Genomic DNA, 21,216 nt, shown 5'->3' on the forward strand with positions numbered 1-21,216 from the left:
CTATGCACATGACCAAGCAGATGGTAGGATGAGGCACCAGACGGTGCTGTCCAGGCATGCCCAGCACCCCCACCAGACTTCTTAGTCCTGCCTCGAATGTGTAAGATTGATGGACAGAAGCTACTTAACCATCCAGCCCTGACTGTTAAAAAATGTTCGAGATGGTTTCTCTGCTTCTCTAAGGCTACCTTCTGTGATTTCAAGGCTCAATCTTCTCTGTGCATCTTGGCCAACAAACCTGAGTGACCTCTCCCTCCATGGATTTTGGTTACAATATATACTGTTGGCACTAAATAAAGGGATCTTCTGTCAAGACGGTCAGGCTCCTGTTCTGTCCCTGTGCAGGCACTAGTCCCACACTCCAGACATATGGGGTAACTGACCTGATGAGGAGCTCTGTGGTCTGTGGGCCCCATCACCCTTTCCCTCCGGGGCCTCACAGGCTTGCTGGAGACCGCCACAAGGAAGACAGACCCAGGGTGACCGACGTGGCAGCCCCAGCAGCAGGGCCTCATTCTGGTGAGTCTCCCAATCAGTATTACCTCAGGGATGCTCAAGTTGCCAGCAGCCTGATGTCGCAGCCTCCTGTCCCACCTCTCTGAGGCCCGTATCTCAAGAGAGCCTCCTTTTCCTGTTCCCTCCCCAGAGAGGACCTGAACAGAGGGCCCTCAGCAGACTCCCTTCTTTTCCAGGCTACACTCCAAGGCCTGACAACCTTCCTCGTCTCTTGTTTCAGTGCTCACCCCTCCTCCCCTGCACGGGCATCTCTAGGCAACTGTGCAGTTCACTGTGGATCCTCTGCACCTGGCTCTTGCCCAGGACACACAGGCATTACCGTTGGGGAAGGCTTTCCAGTGGCTCTGAGCTGGCTCACTCCCTCCCTCCCTCCCTCTCTCATACACACACACACACACACAAGATGAAAAAGAAAACCAACCTGCTTCTTGGAGCTGGAAGTCTTGCATTTACCTAAGAGAGCTGGTGCTGCTTCCATCTTTGGAAAGCAAGAATGGAAAGAACAGTGAGAAGGAAAAAAGCGGGGGAAAGGCAAGCACATTCATTTGAAAAGAAAAGAGTCATCAACAAGCAGAGCAGAGTCCAGCTCCTCGGGAGGCCGAACTCTGGCGCAAACCCGGCAGCAGGCCAGGCTGCAAGGCAGCAGCTTGTACTCAGCTTGTCGGCTCAGTGAGTCTACAAGGCCAGCCCGGGACTGGGAAGAACAGAGCTGCTCAAGGGAACTGCCTGGGACTCACATCGTCATCAGAGTCTCCACCCTGCATGGTGCCCACGATGCGCTTGCCAGGTCTTCCTGAGGAGAACCAAAGCATGAAGAAATTATGAAAATCTTATTTTTTAAAAAAAAGGTAAGGAAAGGCATTCAAGATTTGTTTTCCTTTAGAAAACTGGGAAAACATAAGAACCACACTAAAAAATTTACTTAAGTAGCACCCAAATAATCAAAACTGCCAATGAAAAGTAATGGATTTTTTGCATTTCCACTTTGAAAAAAAAAAGAAAAAGGGCAATAAAACATGATCATGGTGCAGAAATCAGAAAACTAAACACGCATCCTGCACATGTGAGAAAAATCACTGAATCCCACTCTGATTATCTATGGGGTAGAACAGCTCTGCTATCTGCTGAAAAAAGAAATGCAGTCTCCCTACACAGACCAACATTACCTGTGTTTGAATCTATGTCTGAGCTCCAAAGAGAAAACCTTTTGAGGATCACAATTAGTTCATCTTTAAAAACATTCTTCACTCATGGATGCCCAGCTGTGACTGCTGCAAACACCTAGGAGCCATCCTTCACTGCTGGAGGCAGAGAGCTGCACCCCCACCTGGAGGCTGAGGAAGGAGCCCCGGGACCCCAGGTTCACGCCTCGGGGCAAAGGCAGTGAGGCAGCTGGGAGAGGAACTTGCTCACTACAGGCCTGGGTGGCCACCAGGAGCTAATACGGAAACCTTCCTTGATCAGATTAAATGCAAATCTTGTGTTTTCTAAAGCCCTTATACTTTTTAGCTTTTACTTTTGCTGGCTGAGTGCTCAGCAGTAAAATTTAGGAGCAGCAGTGCATTCATGAGCCAATCACAAACGTCTTCAGAGCCTCAGCTCCCATTTGTACAATGGGAGTCATAACCTCTAACCTCCATTTATATCATGAAGCTGTTAAAAAATAAAAGGACAGGGGTGCCTGAGTGGCCCAGCTGGCTGAGCGTACAACTTTTGATTTCAGTTTAGGTCATGATCTCAGGGTCATGGGAATGAGTCCCACCCACAATGGGCTCCGCACTCTGTGTGGAGTCTGCTTGAGATTCTCTCTCCCTCTCCCTGCCCTCCATCCCATCCGAGTGCACTCTTACTCTCTCTAAATTAAATAAATGTTTTAAAAACAACAAAAAAAGATCAGTTAATAGCAAAACTTAATATAAAACGAAGATAATTTACCTCTGAAATATACCATGCAAAAAAAAAAAAAAAAAGAAATATACCATGCATACAAAAATGCAAACTGCTCCAAAAATTAACAGATAATAGATAGATGTTTTCATTTATTTTTTTTTTAAGATTTTATTTATTTATTCGTGAGAGACACTGAGAGAGAGAGAGGCAGGGACACAGGGAGAGGGAGAAGCAGGCTCCCCACAAGAAGCCCAATGCGGGACTTGATCCCAGATCTCGGGATCACGCCCTGAGCCAAAGGCAGATGCTCAAACGCTGAGCCACCCAGGCATCCCAGTACATAGATTTTTTTTTTTCATAGATGTTTTTATTTTTTATTTTTTTTTTTTAATTTTTTTTTAATTTTATTTATTTATGATAGGCACACAGTGAGAGAGAGAGAGAGGCAGAGACATAGGCAGAGGGAGAAGCAGGCTCCATGCACCGGGAGCCCGACGTGGGATTCGATCCCGGGTCTCCAGGATCGCGCCCTGGGCCAAAGGCAGGCGCCAAACCGCTGCGCCACCCAGGGATCCCCATAGATGTTTTTAAAAGCAAGTATAGAGCAATGTAGTAGTGTCTATCAAAACAAAGATCTACATAAACTTTAAGAATTCCATTTTTAATAGTACAAACACTGCAGATAAGCAGAAAGATGTATATACCAGGAAAAGAGGAAAAAATAACTTAAATATATATTTTTAAAATATCTTTTAATATGAGAATGCCCAAGTAAATTATGGGTACAGTCATGCTATGTAAAATTATGCAGCTGTCAAAAAGAATGAAGTGGATTTTATTTTACTGACATGGGAGAAGTTCTGATATATTTAATAATAACTTTTTTTAAAAAAAAGCAAGCTGCAGAACCATACACAAAGTCTGGTTCCACTTAGGTTACAAAATGTATCAGCTGATCTTTGTGTATTTCGCTGTATGTGTGTGCACATCCATATGTGGAAAGGCAATCTGAAAGACACCCCCCCAGCTACCAACCAGGACCCCTAGAGGGTAGCAAGTGGCACATGAAGAAAACCCCGGGGGACACCCACATTTACTCCATAGATTTTATTGCTTCAGTCTTCAGCAGTGAGAAAGTAGAAACTAGAAGATTTTTTAAAAGGCAGAGATGGTTGGGAGTCCTTCCTGCATGCATTAATTCTCTGATTATAGGGGATGTCACTGCACTGAGAGCTGTCTGGACCCAAGAAGGGTGGAATGCAGCTCAGTGGCAGAGGCAGTGTACTCCCATGGCCTCTGTGAGATACCCCCGGCCACAAAGAAGCATCAGCTCTTCCTGGGACCACAGGTAAGAGTATTAGCAGCAAAGGTGAGCGCTGAGCAGTTTAAGAGCCAAAACCTCATGAACAGGAGGGCAGGATGAACTCCGGAGCAGAAGCCACCCAAACTGTTCTGTGACAGGGCATGGGGAGGAGGGCAAGTGACAGCAGCTGCGTACCTTGGATGAGCACCTCCACGGCTGTCCGAGGCTTAGACAGCTGCCGCTCCTCCAATTCACTGTCAGATTCATCATCTTCCTGGATGTCAATGTCCGAGTCGTCATTACCTGGAGGAACACAAGGACACAAAACACAAGGGCGACTCCATCATTACCTCTAAAACAGCTTCTAGCAACAGGATTCTTGTGCAAAAACATCTGTACTTCTCAGCCTTTCTTTTGGTGATTAGATTCTATGAAACTCTTGGGATTTGCCTGGAAATATTTAGTGAGGAGTTAACACAGACAATGAGATACTGGTTTTTTTGTTGTTGTTATTTGTCTTTTTCAAATAATCTTCCAAAGCAAGACCAAAATGGGTCAGAATACATCAATTAGAAACACTATTCTGGGGCAGCCCCGGTGGCGCAACGGTTTAGCGCCGCCTGCAGCCCGGGTGTGATCCTGGAGACCCTGGATCGAGTCCCATGTCGGGCTCCCTGCATGGAGCCTGCTTCTCTCTCTGCCTGTGTCTCTGCCTCTCTTTTGCTCTCTCTGAATAAATAAATAAATCTTTAAAAAAAAAAAAAAGAAACATTATTCTGGGGACCCCTGGGTGGCTCCATGGTTGAGCTTCTGCCTTCGGCTCAGGGCGTGATTCTGGGGTCTGGGATTGAGTCCCACACTGGGCTCCTTGCGGGGAGGCTGCTTCTCCCTCTGCCTATGACCCTGCCTCTCTGTGTGTCTCTCGTGAATAAATAAATATATATATATATTTTTTAATGAATTTATTTTTTTATGAATTTATTTTTTATTGGTGTTCAATTTGCCAACATATACAATAATACCCAGTGCTCATCCCATCAAGTGCCCACCTCAGTGCCTGTCACCCAGTCACCCCAATCCCCAAATACATAAATCTTAAAAAAAAAAAAAAAGAAAAAAAGAAAGAAAGAAAAGAAACATTCCGGCAGGTGAAACTAAAATTGAACAGCCAGCCATCAAGGTAATTCTTGGTTAGCTGGGGGGAAAACCATTTTCTGTGCCGTGTTAGGTACTGTTACCCCAACTCTTTGTGGATAACAGAGATGGGGAAGCAGAGCCCCCTGAGAAGGTGAGTGCACCAAAACAAGCCAGCAGCCAAGACACAGACCAGGCTGGGAATGGCCAAGCACGGCTGGCCTGAGAAAGATGGCAGCCCAGTGAGCAGCAATGAGAACAGGTGCTCAGGATGTTACTTCCGGGAGAGAATTCCATTACAGGCAAATAGAGAAAACTCTCAGTGCAACAGCCTTATACATTCATTTCTTAAATACTCTCCTGGAGTCTTGTGCAGGTTGGACATTTCCTCAAGGGAACCTCTAGAAAGAGAGTTTCCACAGTGGGGAGAAAAAGCTTTCACTGTTCACTGTCCAGCCAGATTCCTGCAACCAGGGAGAGACGGTGGTTCTAGAAGGACGGAAGTTGAGGTGTTTGCAGCTGCTGTTCTGATCACTGAGTCAAAGTAAGTTTGGAAGGACAGTAATTGTGCGTCTATGAAAAGGCTCTGCTTAGCTTCTGCTGTAAGCAGGTAATGAAATGGCGGTTGCATCTAGCAGGGCAGCAGGGGAAAGTTCTCCACTTTCTTCACTGCAGAAAGAGCTGTGCCCTTCCCCTTGGTGGGGGTTGGGGAGGAAACCCAGGAGTCAGGGCAAGTGTGGGGAATAGCATCCTGCACAAACCTCAACACTACCTATCTGAAAACTACCACCTTACAAAAGCCTATACAAAGAATATGATGAAATATTAACACAAATTAATGTCTATAACATGAAATTACTATTCAACTTTGTTCACTTTTTATTTCATCCAGGAATATTGTGACATTGTGTCATTACCCCATGCAATATAAACCAAGTATTATGAATTTTAAAATATCAATAACATGTTTCTCAAGCTCAACATTTCTTCTGAAAATTCAAACCAATACACTAAATTAATGCATGCTGTAACTGAAATCACCAAGTTATCAGTGATGCATTAAAATTTTTTTTATAAATTAATTTTTATTGGTGTTCAATTTACCAACATACAGAAAAACACCAGTGCTCATCCCGTCAAGTGTCCCCCTCAGTGCCCGTCACCCATTCCCCCCCACCCCCCGCCCTCCTCCCCTTCCACCACCCCTAGTTCGTTTCCCAGAGTTAGGAGTCTTTTTTTTTTTTTTTTTTTTTTTGAGTTAGGAGTCTTTATGTTCTGTCTCCCTTCCTGATATTTCCCACACATTACTTTTCCCTTCCTTTATATTCCCTTTCACTATTATTTATATTCCCCAAATGAATGAAAACATACACTGTTTGTCCTTCTGCGATTGACTTACTTCACTCAGCATAATACCCTCCAGTTCCATCCACGTTGAAGCAAATGGTGGGTATTTGTCCTTTCTAATGGCTGAGGAATATTCAATTGTATACATAAACCACATCTTCTTTATCCATTCATCTTTCGATGGACACCGAGGCTCCTTCCACAGTTTGGCTATTGTGGACATTGCTGCTAGAAACATCGGGGTGCAGGTGTCCTGGCGTTTCATTGCATCTGAATTTTTGGGGTAAATCCCCAACAGTGCAATTGCTGGGTCGTAGGGCAGGTCTATTTTTAACTCTTTGAGGAACCTCCACACAGTTTTCCAGAGTGGCTGCACCAGTTCACATTCCCACCAACAGTGTAAGAGGGTTCCCTTTTCTTCCATCCTCTCCAACATTTGTGGTTTCCTGCCTTGTTAATTTTCCCCATTCTCACTGGTGTGAGGTGGTATCTCATTGTGGTTTGGATTTGTATTTCCCTGATTGCAAGTGATGCAGAGCATTTTCTCATGTGCATGTTGGCCATGTCCATGTCTTCCTCTGTGAGATTTCTCTTCATGTCTTTTGCCCATTTCATGATTGGATTGTTTGTTTCTTTGGTGTTGAGTTTAATAAGTTCTTTATAGATTTTAGAAACTAGCCCTTTATCTGATACGTCATTTGCAAATATCTTCTCCCATTCTGTAGGTTGTCTTTTAGTTTTGTTGACTGTATCGTTTGCTGTGCAAAAGCTTCTTATCTTGATGAAGTCCCAATAGTTCATTTTTGCTTTTGTTTCTTTTGCCTTTGTGGATGTATCTTGCAAGAAGTTACTGTGGCCGAGTTCAAAAAGGGTGTTGTCTGTGTTCTCCTCCAGGATTTGGATGGAATCTTGTCTCACATTTAGATCTCTCATCCATTTTGAGTTTATCTTTGTGTATGGTGAAAGAGAGTGGTCCAGTTTCATTCTTCTGCATGTGGATGTCCAATTTTCCCAACACCATTTATTGAAGAGACTGTCTTTCTTCCAATGGATAGTCTTTCCTCCTTTATCGAGTATTAGTTGACCATACAGTTCAGGGTCCACTTCTGGGTTCTCTATTCTGTTCCACTGATCTATGTGTCTGTTTTTGTGCCAGTACCACACTGTCTTGATGACCACAGCTTTGTAGTACAACCTGAAATCTGGCATTGTGATGCCTCCAGCTATGGTTTTCTTTTTTAAAATTCCCCTGGCTATTCAGGGTCTTTTCTGATTCCACACAAATCTTAAAATAATTTGTTCTCTCTGAAGAAAGTCCATGGTATTTTGATAGGGATTGCATTAAACGTGTAAATTGCCCTGAGTAACATTGACATTTTTTACAATATTGATTCTGCCAATCCATGAGCATGGAATATTTTTCCATCTCTTTGTGTCTTCCTCAATTTCTTTCAGAAGTGTTCAGAAGTTTTTAGGGTATAGATCCTTTACCTCTTTGGTTAGGTTTATTCCTAGGTATCTTATGATTTTGGGTGCAATTGTAAATGGGATTGACTCCTTAATTTCTCTTTCTTCAGTCTCATTGTTAGTGTATAGAAATGCCATTGATTTCTGGGCATTGGTTTTGTATCCTGCCACGCTACCAAATTGCTGTATGGGGTGGAGGCTTTTGGGTTTTCTATGTAGAGTATCATGTCATCGGCGAAGAGGGAGAGACTTCTTCTTTGCCAATTTGAATGCCTTTAATGTCTTTTTGTTGTCTGATTGTTGAGGCGAGGACTTCCAGTACTATGTTGAATAGCAGTGGTGAGAGTGGACATCCCTGTCTTGTTCCTGATCTTAGGGGAAAGGCTCCCAATGCTTCCCCATTGAGAATGATATTTGCTGTGGGCTTTTTGTAGATGGCTTTTAAGATGTCGAAGAAAGTTCCCTCTATCCCAACACTCTGAAGTGTTTTGATCAGGAATGGATGCTGTATTTTGTCAAATGCTTTCTCTGCATCTAATGAGAGGATCATATGGTTCTTGGTTTTTCTCTTGCTGATATGATGAATCACATTAATTGTTTTACAAGTGTTGAACCAGCCTAGTGTCCCGGGGATAAATCCTACTTGGTCATGGTGAATAATTTTCTTAATGTGTTGTTGGATCCTATTGGCTAGTATCTTGTTGAGAATTTTTGCATCCATGTTCATCAGGGATATTGGTCTGTAATTCTCCTTTTTGGTGGGGTCTTTGTCTGGTTTCGGAATTAAGGTGATGCTGGCCTCATAGAACGAATTTCGAAGTATTCCATCTCTTTCTATCTTTCCAAACAGCTTTAGTAGAATAGGTATGATTTCTTCTTTAAACGTTTGATAGAATTCCCCTGGGAAGCCATCTGGCCCTGGACTCTTGTGTCTTGGGAGGTTTTTGATGACTGCTTCAATTTCCTCCCTGGTTATTGGCCTGTTCAGGTTTTCTATTTCTTCCTGCTCCAGTTTTGGTAGTTTGTGGCTTTCCAGGAATGCGTCCATTTCTTCTAGATTGCTTAATTTATTGGCGTATAGCTGTTCATAATATGTTTTTAAAATTGTTTGTATTTCCTTGGTGTTGGTAGTGATCTCTCCTTTCTCATTCATGATTTTATTGAGTCTTCTCTCTCTTCTTTTTAATAAGGTTGGCTAATGGTTTATCTATCTTATTAATTCTTTCAAAGAACCAACTCCTGGTTCTGTTGATCTGTTCCACAGTTCTTTTGGTCTCGATTTCATTTAGTTCTGCTCGAATTTTAATTAACTCTCTTCTTCTGCTGGGGGTGGGGTCCATTTGCTGCTTTTTCTCTAGTTCCTTTATGTGTAAGGTGAGTTTTTGTATTTGAGTTCTTTCCAGTTTTTGAATGGATGCTTGTATTGCGATGTATTTCCCCCCTCAGACTGCTTTTGCTGCATCCCAAAGATTTTGAATGGTTGTATCTTCATTATCATTAGTTTCCATGAATCTTTTTAATTCTTCCTTAATTTCCTGGTTGACCTTTTCATCTTTTAGCAGGATGGTCCTTAACCTCCACGTGTTTGTGGTCCTTCCAAACTTCTTGTTGTGATTAAGTTCTAATTTCAAGGCATTATGGTCTGAGAATATACAGGGGACTATCCCGATCTTTTGGTATCGGTTCAGACCCGATTTGTGACCCAGTATGTGGTCTATTCTGGAGAAAGTTCCATGTGCACTTGAGAAGAATGTGTATTCAGTTGAGTTTGGATGTAAAGTTCTGTAGATATCTGTGAAATCCATCTGGTCCAGTGTATCATTTAAAGCTTTCATTTCTTTGGAGATGTTGTGCTTAGAAGACCTATCGAGGGTAGAAAGAGCTAGATTGAAGTCACCAAGTATAAGTGTATTATTATCAAAGTATTTCTTCAGTTTGGTTATTAATTGGTTTAAATATCTGGCAGCTCCCACATTCGGGGCATATATATTGAGGATTGTTAAGTCCTCTTGTTGGATAGATCCTTTGAGTATGAGATAGTGTCCCTCTTCATCTCTCACTATAGTCTTCGGGGTAAATTTTAATTTATCTGATATGAGGATGGCTACCCCTGCTTTCTTTTGAGGACCATTTGAATGGTAAATGGTTCTCCAACCTTTTATTTTCAGGTTGTAGGTGTCCTTCTGTCTAAAATGAGTCTCTTGTAGACAGCAAATAGATGGGTCCTGCTTTTTTATCCAGTCTGAAACCCTGCACCTTTTGATGGGGTCATTAAGCCCGTTCACGTTCAGAGTTACTATTGACAGATATGAGTTTAGTGTCACCATGATATCTATTCAGTCCTTGTTTTTGTGGATTGTTCCTCTGAACTTCTTCTTAAAGGGGAATTTTAAGAGTCCCCCTTAAAATTTCTTGCAGAGCTGGTTTGGAGGTCACATATTCTTTCAGTTCCTGCCTGTCTTGGAAGCTCTTTATCTTTCCTTCCATTTTGAATGAGAGCCTTGCTGGATAAAGTATTCTTGGTTGCATGTTCTTCTCATTTAGGACCCTGAATATATCCTGCCAGCCCTTTCTGGCCTGCCAGGTCTCTGTGGAGAGGTCTGCTGTTACCCTAATATTCCTCCCCATAAAAGTCAGGGCCTTTTTTTCTCTTGCTGCTTTGAGGATCTTCTCCTTATCTTTGGAATTTGCAAGCTTCACTATTAAATGTCGAGGTGTTGAACAGTTTTTATTGATTTTAGGGGGGGATCTTTCTATTTCCTGGATCTGAATGCCTGTTTCCCTTCCCAGATTCGGAAAGTTTTCAGCTAGGATTTGTTCAAATACATATTCTGGCCCTCTGTCCCTTTCGGCGCCCTCGGGAACCCCAATTAGACGTAGGTTTTTCTTCCTCAGGCTGTCATTTATTTCCCTTAATCTATCCTCATGGTCTTTTAATTGTCTGTCTCTTTTTTCCTCAGTTTCCCTCTTTGCCATCAACTTGTCTTCTATGTCACTCACTCGTTCTTCCACCTCGTTAAGCCTCGTCGTTAGGACTTCTAGCTTGGACTGCATCTCATTTAATTGATTTTTAATTTCTGCCTGAGTGGATCTAAATTCTGCAGTCATGAAGTCTCTTGAGTCCTTTATGGTTTTTTCTAGAGCCACCAGTAGCTGTATAATAGTGCTTCTGAATTGGCTTTCTGACATTGAATTGTAATCCAGATTTTGTAACTCTGTGGGAGAGAGGACTGTTTCTGATTCTTTTTTTTGAGGTGAGGTTTTCCTTCTAGTCTTTTTGCTCAATGCAGAGTGGCCAAAAACAAGTTGTATTGGGAAAAGGAGAAAAAGAGAGAGAAGGAAAGGAAAGAGAAAAAGAAAAAAGAGAAAGAAGAAAAAAAGGGAAAAAAGAGAAGAAAAAGAGAAAGAAAAAGAAAGGAGAAAAAAAAGGGGGCGTGGGGGAAGCAATCAGAAATCAAAAAGAAAGAAAGAAAGAACACAAAACAAAACAAAAACAAACAAACAAACAAAAAAACGTGGGAGTATCTTCTGATTCTGTATACTTTAAGTCCCTTGACTTCCTCTGAACTGGTTCCGTCTAGCTGGTCTTCTGGGGGAGGGGCTTGCTGTGTTGATTTTCAGGTGTTAGCACTTGGGGGAGCTGCTCTGCCCCCTGCCTAGTGCAGGGTTCAGTGGGGGTTGTTTACCCTGTGAGGGCCAGGAGGAACAGCCACAGTGGCGGGAGAAGTTCTGGAAACCTGGATTCAGCTTCCGCAATAACTCCGGGGCTTTCCGTCTGCAGGGCCTGGGGGCTCCGGGGCGGGGCCGCTGATCTGCTCAGCTCCAGGTAGGAGCGTCCTTACTGTCCTGGGCCCTCCCGGCCTCTGCCTGTCCCGGGGGGAGGCCGGATCCTGGGCTCTGTCCCGGCGCCCTGTGCTTTGGCGCCTGCGCTGTTGGATTCGCGCTCCCGGCCACGCAGCCCCCTCCGCGCGGAGCTTCTTCCTCTGCCCGAGTCGCCGCCGCCGCCCAGCTGCTCCCGGAGCTGCGTACCCCCCTCCGCGGAGCCGCCGCCCGAGCCCCTCTGAGCTGCTCCGGGTCCCCCCTTGTGCGCTGCAGCCCTTAGGGAGCTCGGCGCACTCTCCCCGGGGCGCAGGTGCCTGTTAGTGTCCCAGGGAGCCCGAGGGCGTCCCCGCCCTCCCGGGTCCTGCTCTAACTCCCTACGGGCGCCTTTCCGCTGGGAAGGTTGGTGCAGCTCCTGCTTCTCCGGGACGGGGCTCTCCTGTCCTGGGGACACTCGCCCTGGCCTTAGCCCGGCTCCTCGCGGGGCCCCTCCCCCTTGGTGCCTTTTGTTTCTTTATTTCTTTTTCCCCCGTCTTCCTACCTTGATAGAAGCGCGAACTCTTCTCACTGTAGCGTTCCGGCTGGTCTCTCTTTAAATCTCAGGCCGAATTCGTAGATTTTCAGGATGATTTGAAGGTTATCTAGGTAATTTGTTGGGGACAGGTGATTTGGGGACCCTACTCTTCCGCCATCTTGCCCCTCCTCTCAGTGATGCATTAAAATTAAGTATGGCAGACAAGAGTGCCCATAAAATTCAAAGAGAAAAGAATAATCTTTCTAAGAAATGGTGCTGAGACAACTGAATAGCCACATGCCCAGCAATGAGGTTGGATGCCTACCTACACCATATGTAAAAATTAACTCAAAATGGATCAGAAACTTAAGTAAGAGTTATACTATAAAGGTCCTGGAAGAAAACCCAGGGATAAATCCTAGTGACCTTAAATTAGGCAGTGGTTTCTTAGGTATGACACTAAAAACAAGTAACAAAAGGAAAACTGATAGTGTGGACTTTATTAAAACTTTATGCAGCCAAAGCCATCAAAGCCATCAGCAAGAAACTGAAAAGATGGCCCAGAGAATGAGAGAAAGTATTTGCAAATCCCAGATCACATAAGAATCTAGTATCCGGAATATACAGAAGAACTCTTACAATTCAATAAAAAAATAAAATAAAATAAAATAAATAAATAAATAACCCAATTTAAAAATGTCCAAAGACTTGAATAAACCTCTCCAAAGAAGATTTATACAAATGGCCAATAAGCAATGAAAAGATGCTCCATTTCATTAGCTATCAGAGGAATTCACATCAAAATCACAATCACGCCCACTTTAACTATTTGTGTCTCCTTTCAGATCAGCACACTCCAAAAGAAATGTAATACCAGCTGGCAGATATATAATTTAAAATTGTCTAGTAACTATACTAAAGTAAAAAAAAATAGGTAAATTAATTTTAGCGCTATTTTACTTAACCCAATATATCCAAAATATCATTCTAATAAGTAAACAACATAAAATATTAATTAATGAATAATTTTACTTTCTTTCATGCTAAGTCATTGAAACCTATTGTATATTTTCCACAATCAGCACACCTCAATTTGGACCAGCCACATTGGAAGTACTCAAGAGTCACACATGGTTTATGGCCGGTTACTGGGTGGCACAGTTCTAGACTCTGAGCTCCGTGAGCACTTCACTCATCACTATGTTCTAAGTGCCAGCAAAATGCCTGATATGCAGTAGGCATGCAGTAAGTTAAGTGTTAAATGCAGGAACATCTGCTCTCCACCATACCATAAAAACTAAACCACAGCAAGGTTACTAATGTGCTTTCTAGAAACTTCTGGGTCATTTTATGGATTTACCACCAGTAGTGAGGTTTAAAAGGATAGTGGGAAGACGAAGGCTGCCCTTACTTCTATTACAGGGTACTCGAACAAAATGCTTGGCCTTTTTAACCCCAGGGCATTCTCCTGTCTTTAAGCACTCAGACTTTCTCTTCCTCAAGTCCCTTCCTCCAAACTCATCGCCTCACTGAGCTCTGGTCCCCACTCTCTTACAGACGCTCAGGTCTCTCTCTCCTCAACTGGTAGCTCCTTTCTCCCCAGATCCACTTATTTTAGCTTTGCTTAAATAGTACTTCCTTTTTTTTTCTTTTTAAAGATTTTATTTATTTATTCATGAGAGATACAGAGAGAGAGAGAGGCAGAGACACAGGCAGAGGGAGAAGCAGGCCCCATGCAGGGAGCCGGATGTGGCACTCCATCCCGGGTCTCAGGATCACACCCTGGGCTGCAGGTGGCGCTAAACCACTGCGCCACCAGGACTGCCCTAAATAGTACTTCCTAAACGAAGCCTACACTGACTCCCTATTTAAAATCCAATTCCAGGGATCCCTGGGTGGCGCAGTGGTTTAGCGCCTGCCTTTGGCCCAGGGCGCGATCCTGGAGACCCGGGATCGAATCCCACGTCGGGCTCCCAGTGCATGGAGCCTGCTTCTCCCTCTGCCTATGTCTCTGCCTCTCTCTCTCCCTCTCTCTGTGACTATCATAAATAAATAAAAATAAAAAATAAAATAAAATCCAATTCCATCCCACCCTCTCCATCCTTTCTCTGCTCTACTTTCCCCCCAACCCCAGGGTCACTTTCTGCACTCAGCTTGCTCAGTGTTTGTGTCCTCTCACTGGCAAGCAGACTGGTTAAAGCAAGGATCCCTGTCTCTCGTCCACTAGCGAATCCTTCACATCCAGAATAGATCTTCAACAATGATTTGTTGCACTCAATCTCTTATCACTCCTGAATTTTGCTCATTCTTGCTCTTAATCATGTCCATGTCCTATTAGGTTTTTCTGTTCAGAGAAGTCTTTCAGAAAGTCTTCCTTTATATATCTTCCCCTGATCCCAATTCTCTGAACAATGCTCCCACATATAGCACAGCAAAGAAAAACAGAACATCTTAAGAACTTTGGGATGAACATAAATGAGAATGAGTCTTCATGTTTTCCTAACTTCTTTGCCCACCCCAAGCTAATTAAGTGCTATCCTTCATTCAGTTTATTTCAAATGGAAATTACTTTTCCAAAAAAAGCTAAATCAGAGATGCTCCTATGAATGCTTGTCCTTCAAGAGATCCCAAATCTATGGATCACAAAATTAAACTGTGAGTTTAGAAGAATAAAACAATATCAGTGAGGAAAGTCTTACATGCTGGTCTGGGGACAGAGCAGGGTGCAGCCAACCAACCAGGGCTCTTACCTGTGCCAGGCCTCTCAGGAGGGGATAAATTCCATGCAGGCTTATCACTTAGGGCTGCTTCAGGCTCTCCTGGCTCACCTGGAACCATAAAGGTAAGGGGCTGCTTCGGCTAGAGAGGCCCTGGGAATTCCCTAAACTTGCCCCTAAAGGATCTCCCCGAAGTCCTTACTGTCCTTCTAGAGTTTCCTGACATTAGAAGAGGCATAGGACAAGTACAGAGGAGAAAAGTACAAAGACAGAGAGAGCCACCGTGGGTATACATGCCTGAAGTCCTATATACATGCCTGAAGTCCTCAAGCACAGGAGAATAAAGTATATCGTCATAAAAAAGTATACCGTCCCCTTCAAGAGAAGGAGAACTCTGAGACAGGGCCGTGAATGCAGCATGAAGACCATGCACTGCTGTCACTCCCGAGGCTGACCTGACACCTTGGTGAAGTTCGTGGATGAAGCATGCTAACCAGTCACAAGCAGCAGTCCCCACCAGCTGACAGCCTCACTGGACCATCTTGGATTACTGGGGGCCACATGAAGGCTATGATGGTAGGGGGGCGGACCCTAAGGAAGTGACCCCTTCATGGGCATAGCACTATGGCACTTGCTTTCTATCAGTCTGCCCTAAAATAAGGACCCTACAGACCCCCAAGACCCAGTTTTCTTTCATGGTTATATGTTACATGCAATTCAAACTAACAGTATAATTGAAATGGGAAAACAGTATTTTAGTTGACAAGAAAACCAGATGTGCTTTAAATACTATGTAATTTGAACCAACCTCTTGAGCTCTTGAGCGAAAAGAGTCCTGGATACAGAACATGTGAGAAAACTGCCTTTTGAAAATAAATAAAATATACATACAGATTTCTTTCAGGACTACCAACACTGGCACAGAGGAAACAGCCCTGTCTGAGAGTGTGGCCTTACTTCCACTCCTGAGCAGGCGCTTCTCCTCCTCCTTCAGCTTGTTCTGCATCAGGCGCAGAGTATTTTCAGCTTCCTAGGGAACAACAAACACAAGACTCAGAAGAAAGGACCCTGTTCCGGACTGCTTTATTGTTCTTTAGCATCTAGGTACATAGGGCTAAGTCTGTGCTGCAGGACCAGCCAGGATCTAAAGTACACGAGAAGGATCAGCGCCCAGTCAACAAGCAGGGCCGGGTCCTAGCACCCCTGTTCTCTGCCAGCAGCCCAGAGAAAGGTAGGCAGCCAGAAGTGGGGCAGCTGACCTCCCCCCCGAGCCCTAAAGAACACGAAAGGACCCGCTGAAATGCCCATCACGTGTGTCACTGTGCAATGCCAACAGGGGAGCAGATGCATCAACTACGGGACAGTACAGGGCTCCTGCTCCAAAGACCAAAGCTCTGCACCACTCCAGCCCCAAAACATGCTAAATGGTGGGGCTGATCACGATGAAAAGAGAAAGAAAGAAAAAGAAAAAGAAAGAAAAAGAAAAAGAAAAAGAAAAAAGAAAAGAAAGAAAAGAAAAAAAGAAAGGAAGAAAGAAAAGAAAGAAGAAAAAGAAAGAAAGAAAGAAAGAAAGAAAAAGAAAAGAGAAGAAAGAGAAAGAAAGAAAGAAAGAAAGAAAGAAAGAAAGAAAAAGAAAAGAGAAGAAAGAGAAAGAAAGAAAGAAAGAAAGAAAGAAAGAAAGAAAGAAAGAAAGAAAGAAAGAAAGATAGGAATAGAGTCTAGTTTTTAGGGGCACAAAAGCTAACGCTTCAGCTCAGTTACCAAATGTAGCCCTAATTACTGTCAAAAGAGAGACTATGAGAGGAGATTGGCCTTTAAATATTTGTTGTTGTTCTAAACATTATAATGAAAGTTCTGTTTCATGCATGAGATCGCCTTCAGGCCCAGGTGCTACAAGCACAGAGAGTCTGCGTGAACACAAGAGGATGAAAAAATCTGCATCCTGAGGCATGTGTTCTGGCACACTCTGCACATAGGGGTGACCACACCCGACAGCACAAAAACACTCCCTTTACCTTCACTGGCCCTTTTTGGTTCTTTCCCAGACATTCAACGTTTAAAATGTCCTGAACTCCAGGCTCTTTGCACTGCCCTCAAAACGTGCCTGTGCTGTACCCCTGCTGCCCTGCAGCCTGCCCCTACTACAGAGCAATGGTGGCAACGGGCTCCGTGTCAAGATAAACGTGTCCACAGAAGCACAGGAATCCTCCCAGCCAGCCCTCCCCTCCAACAAAACAGCTTCACCTGATTTAAACACCCAAGTTTGCAGGAAGACTGGCATAACCTTTATACCAAAATCTGTCACAGAGTGTGAGAAAGGGAGACTGTAGACTAATATCATCATGAATGCAGATTCTAAGTGACCCTTCTTAGGTTAAGCAGAAATATCTCCAAGGGATAAGGCCAATTCAAAAAGTGATAGTAACTTGGTCCAATTTCATTTGCTTTGAATTCCGTATTTATCAGCTCACGCTGGGACCAGAAACACTCCTTCCAAAGTGGCTGTGAGCACTGAGATGAGAGGAACCTGTAAGACGGCTGGTTCTGGGTCACATGCATTTTCCACAATAATCAATACACTGCATCCTCTTTATAAAGAAGTCCCTGATAAACTGGTTTGAATGATTCAAGTAACCAAGGCCCCTGAAAATCTTTCAATGAACTGGCCAAGTCTTGAGATCTTTATCCAAGACCAGTTACCGACTCTGTGGGACTCAGTGCAAATTAAAATGCACTTAAAGGGACACCTGGGTGGCTTAGTGGTTAAGCATCTGCCTTCGGCTCAGGACGTGATCCCCAGGTCTGGGGATCAAGACCCACATTGGGCTCCCTGCAAGGAGCCTGCTTCTCCCTCTGTCTATGTCTCTGCCTCCATTCTCTCTCTGTCTCTCTCATGAATAAATAAAATCTTTTTAAAAAAATGCACTTAAAAACTATTAAGAATTTCAAGCCAGGGACCCCTGGGTGGCTCAGCAGTTGAGCATCTGCCTTCAGCAGAGGGCATGATTCTGGAGCCTCTGGATCGAGTTCTGCATCGGGCTCCCTGCATGGAGCCTGCTTCTCTCTCTGATATGTCTCTGCCTCTCTCTGTGTGTCTCTCATGAATAAATGAATAAAATCTTTAAAAAAAAAAATAATAATAATTTCAAGCCAGTGATAGCACAGCGTTAAAGTAAGAACAGGCCCTCCTAAGCCATGTCTTATGCAACTACGTGGTCACGTGTCAGCCCTGTCTGCAGTCCTACTGACCAAATCCATCAGACAGCTGACAACCCCGTGCTCAAGCGACACTAGGAGTTAAACAAAAGTGTCACATGAGCAATTCTTACACTTGATCAGGGAGAAAAAACATTCACAGATTTTTTTTTTCTACAATATTTACAAAGTGACACATCAACAAGTACAAAATAACACACCAGGAGGAATGGTCTGTACAGAAATGTGGGCTGAGCACTTACCTCAAACCTTTCTTGCTCCATTCTATGATGGTCCTCGAGTTGCTGTTCCAGATAAGCCAGATTTCGAAATTTCTCTAGATAAACGTCATACTGCTTTTGCAACTCCTCCTCGATCTTCTCATATTCATCCATAAAAGCTGGCCTGAAACAACCGAATGAAATAAAAAGTAAAAGATAGATCACTAAACAGTAGTTTGAAACAAGTACTCTGAGTTCCAGGTGCCATCATGGTTTGCTGTAGAAAAGTCCTTAGCTGGAGAGGGTTCTTCATCTCGTAGCTGCTTACAGCCCAGTTCTCTTTTCTTCTCCCTCCCTCCCTCCCTTCAAAATGAACATACTTATTATTTTTTTCTAATCAAAAGCTCTTTGTAAAAATTAGAAATAATCTCAAAGTATGAAGAATAGGGTAAAAATTACTCATAATTCTATCACCAGGTTTAAGCACTTAATATTTGGTAAGCATCCTTCCAGACTTTTCTACGCATGGATCCATATAGGAATGCATTTTTTTGTTGTTTTTTTTTTTTAGGGATGCATTTTTAAATATCATTAAGCATATTACCATCTTCGATGAAGCTTTGCAGTCTTTTTTCTTACTCAAAATGCCTTGGATTGGGGGGATCCCTGGGTGGCTCGGCAGTTTGGCACCTGCCTTTGGCCCAGGGCGTGATCTTGGAGTCCCGGGATTGAGTCCTGCGTCAGACTCCCGGCATGGAGCCTGCTTCTCCCTCCTCCTGTGTCTCTGCCTCTCTCTCTATGTCTATCATAAATAAATTAATTTTAAAAAATGCCTTGGATCTTTTTTTTTTTTTAAGATTTTATTTATTCATGAGAGACACAGGCAGAGGGAGAAGCAGGCTCCATGCAGGGAGCCTGACATGGGACTCGATCGTGGGTCTCCAGGATCAGGCCCCGGGCCAAAGTTGGCACTAAACCGCTGAGCCACCCAGGCTGCCCAATGGTTGGATTTTAATAAAGACTTAAAAATTAATCACATATCAAAAATACCTCACAAAATCAAGAAGTTAAATATATGCATTATCTTACTTGAGCATAATATTCTGCTGTCTGGATGCTCCAAAATGGTAGTCTGTCCCCTAATAAGGGAAATATAGGTTGCTACAAATTAAAGCTAATTTTTAAAAACGATTTTTATTTTTATTTGAGAAAGCAAGTGAGCATATACATGCAAGCAGTGGGCAAGAGAGGGGCAGACGGAGAGAGAAAATCTTCAAGCAGACTCCCCACTGAGTGGGGAGCCCAATGTGGGGCTCAATCTCATTACTCTGAGATCATGACTTGAGCTGAAACCAAGAGTCCCAACACTTAATTGAGCCACCCAGACATCCCTAAAGCTAAGTTTTTAACAATATAAAATCTAAAACCAAAACTATAACACAAAAACCTGTTTCAACTGGTTTGTTGTATCTATTTTTTTCTCTTATTTTTGATCTTAAAGGGAAAACTCTCTTCTTTTAAAAACATAAACAGATGGGGCAGCCCAGGTGGCTCAGTGGTTTAGCGCCACCTTCAGCCCAGGGTGTGATCCTGGAGACCCGAGATCGAGTCCCACGTCAGGCTCCCTGCATGGAGCCTGCTTCTCCTTCTCCATGTCTCTGCCTCTCTGCCTCTCTCTCTCTCTCTCTCTCTCTCTCTCTCCGTGTCTCTCATGAATAAACAAATAAAATCTTTAAAAAAATATATATATATAAACATATAAGTTAAATAATAATATATAACCTTAGGAGTAGAGAAAACATATGAACTCTTCTATTGAAAGGCCATGAAACTTAACAAAAATGAATTTATCCCTGAGAGGTAGAATTTTTTAATGAGATACATGTATCAGGTGGCCCAGATTCCAAAGGTGAAATGGCTTGCCAGTGGCTAGTGCTCCCTGGATTACACGTATCTCCACAGATGCCAGGACAGTAGCCAGGGTGTGACCCAGTCACCAGTACCTCCAAAAAGCAAGACATCCAGACAGATGCAGCAGCTACACAGACGGAGTGAAGAGAGAAAAATAAAGGGAGAAGGAAAAGGAAGAGAAGCAGGGATCCCTGGGTGGCGCAGCGGTTTGGCGCCTGCCTTTGGCCCAGGGCGCGATCCCGGAGACCCGGGATCGAATCCCACATCGGGCTCCCGGTGCATGGAGCCTGCTTCTCCCTCTGCCTGTGTCTCTGCCTCTCTCTCTCTCTCTCTCTGTGTGACTATCATAAATAAATTAAAAAAAATGCAAACCTTTAAAAAAAAAAAAAAAAGGAAGAGAAGCAGTGCAGAATGATAGAGCAAGAGAAAGAAGATGTAAAACGAGAGTGAGAGAGTGTGTGGGTGCACACACAGGCTCCAAGAAAATGTGAGGAACACACTTGAAAAGCTCTAATGAGGGAAGCCCTGGTGGCGCAGCAGTTTAGGGCCGCCTGCAGCCCGGGGTGTGATCCTGCAGACCTGGGATCGAGTCCCACATCGGGCTCCCTGCATGGAGCCTGCTTCTCCCTCTGCCTGTGTCTCTGCCTCTCTCTCTCTCTCTCTCTGTCTCTCATGAATAAACAAATTAAAAAAAGAAAAAAAGAAAAAGAAAAGCTCTAATCACCTGGAGGGTATTTTGCACCACTACTATCCATTCATATTACCTGGAAAAAGGTATTTTCAGGGAGGGAAAGTCAAAAGAAAGATTAATTACTGTCAACAAATATAAAAGTCTAAAATCTATTCAAACTAAGAAATGAGAGTATGCTTCTGTGTCTACCTCGTTTAGGGCAAGGCACAGATCTTAGGAGAGGAGCCTTATGTAACTTTCACCATCTGGATTCACTTACTCTGCCCTGCATTCCAAGAAGCTGTAAAGGACTAAAGGGAGGTTTGAGAATTAAGCAGTTTCCCAGGCACACTGAAAGCAGTAAAGATAATGAGTTTGGCAAAGCACTTGTTAGGATGCATGTGGCCCGCACACGAACCAGTCCAGATGATCTTATGCCCAAGGGGCCAAAGCCACTGACCACACGTCCTCACTCTGCTTGAACTGCCAAAGACAACTCTCATCCCACTCTT

The 21,216-nt window shown here is 43.6% G+C and overlaps 1 protein-coding gene across 18 annotated transcripts in view; it reads right to left on the bottom strand.

Moving 5' to 3' along the window:
* Positions 1-21,216, bottom strand: part of CLUAP1 (clusterin associated protein 1) — a 57,875-nt gene that overhangs the window by 17,832 nt on the left and 18,827 nt on the right. For 7 of the 18 annotated variants that reach the window (XM_072751416.1, XM_026002997.2, XM_072751413.1 and 4 more), the window contains 4 exons: positions 18,166-18,307; positions 15,665-15,737; positions 3,905-4,012; positions 1,254-1,309 (listed from right to left, as the gene is read on the bottom strand). In XM_072751416.1, the coding sequence (XP_072607517.1) occupies positions 1,254-1,309; positions 3,905-4,012; positions 15,665-15,737; positions 18,166-18,307 (379 nt within the window). Of the gene's footprint in view, positions 1-937; positions 995-1,253; positions 1,310-3,904; positions 4,013-11,626; positions 12,118-14,740; positions 14,819-15,664; positions 15,738-18,165; positions 18,308-21,216 lie in introns of those variants that run through there. The other 11 variants (XM_072751414.1, XM_072751415.1, XM_072751411.1 and 8 more) reach the window with 4 other exon arrangements.

Source organism: Vulpes vulpes, chromosome 3, assembly GCF_048418805.1.
Source record: "Vulpes vulpes isolate BD-2025 chromosome 3, VulVul3, whole genome shotgun sequence".
Classification (NCBI taxonomy): Eukaryota; Metazoa; Chordata; class Mammalia; order Carnivora; family Canidae; genus Vulpes; species Vulpes vulpes.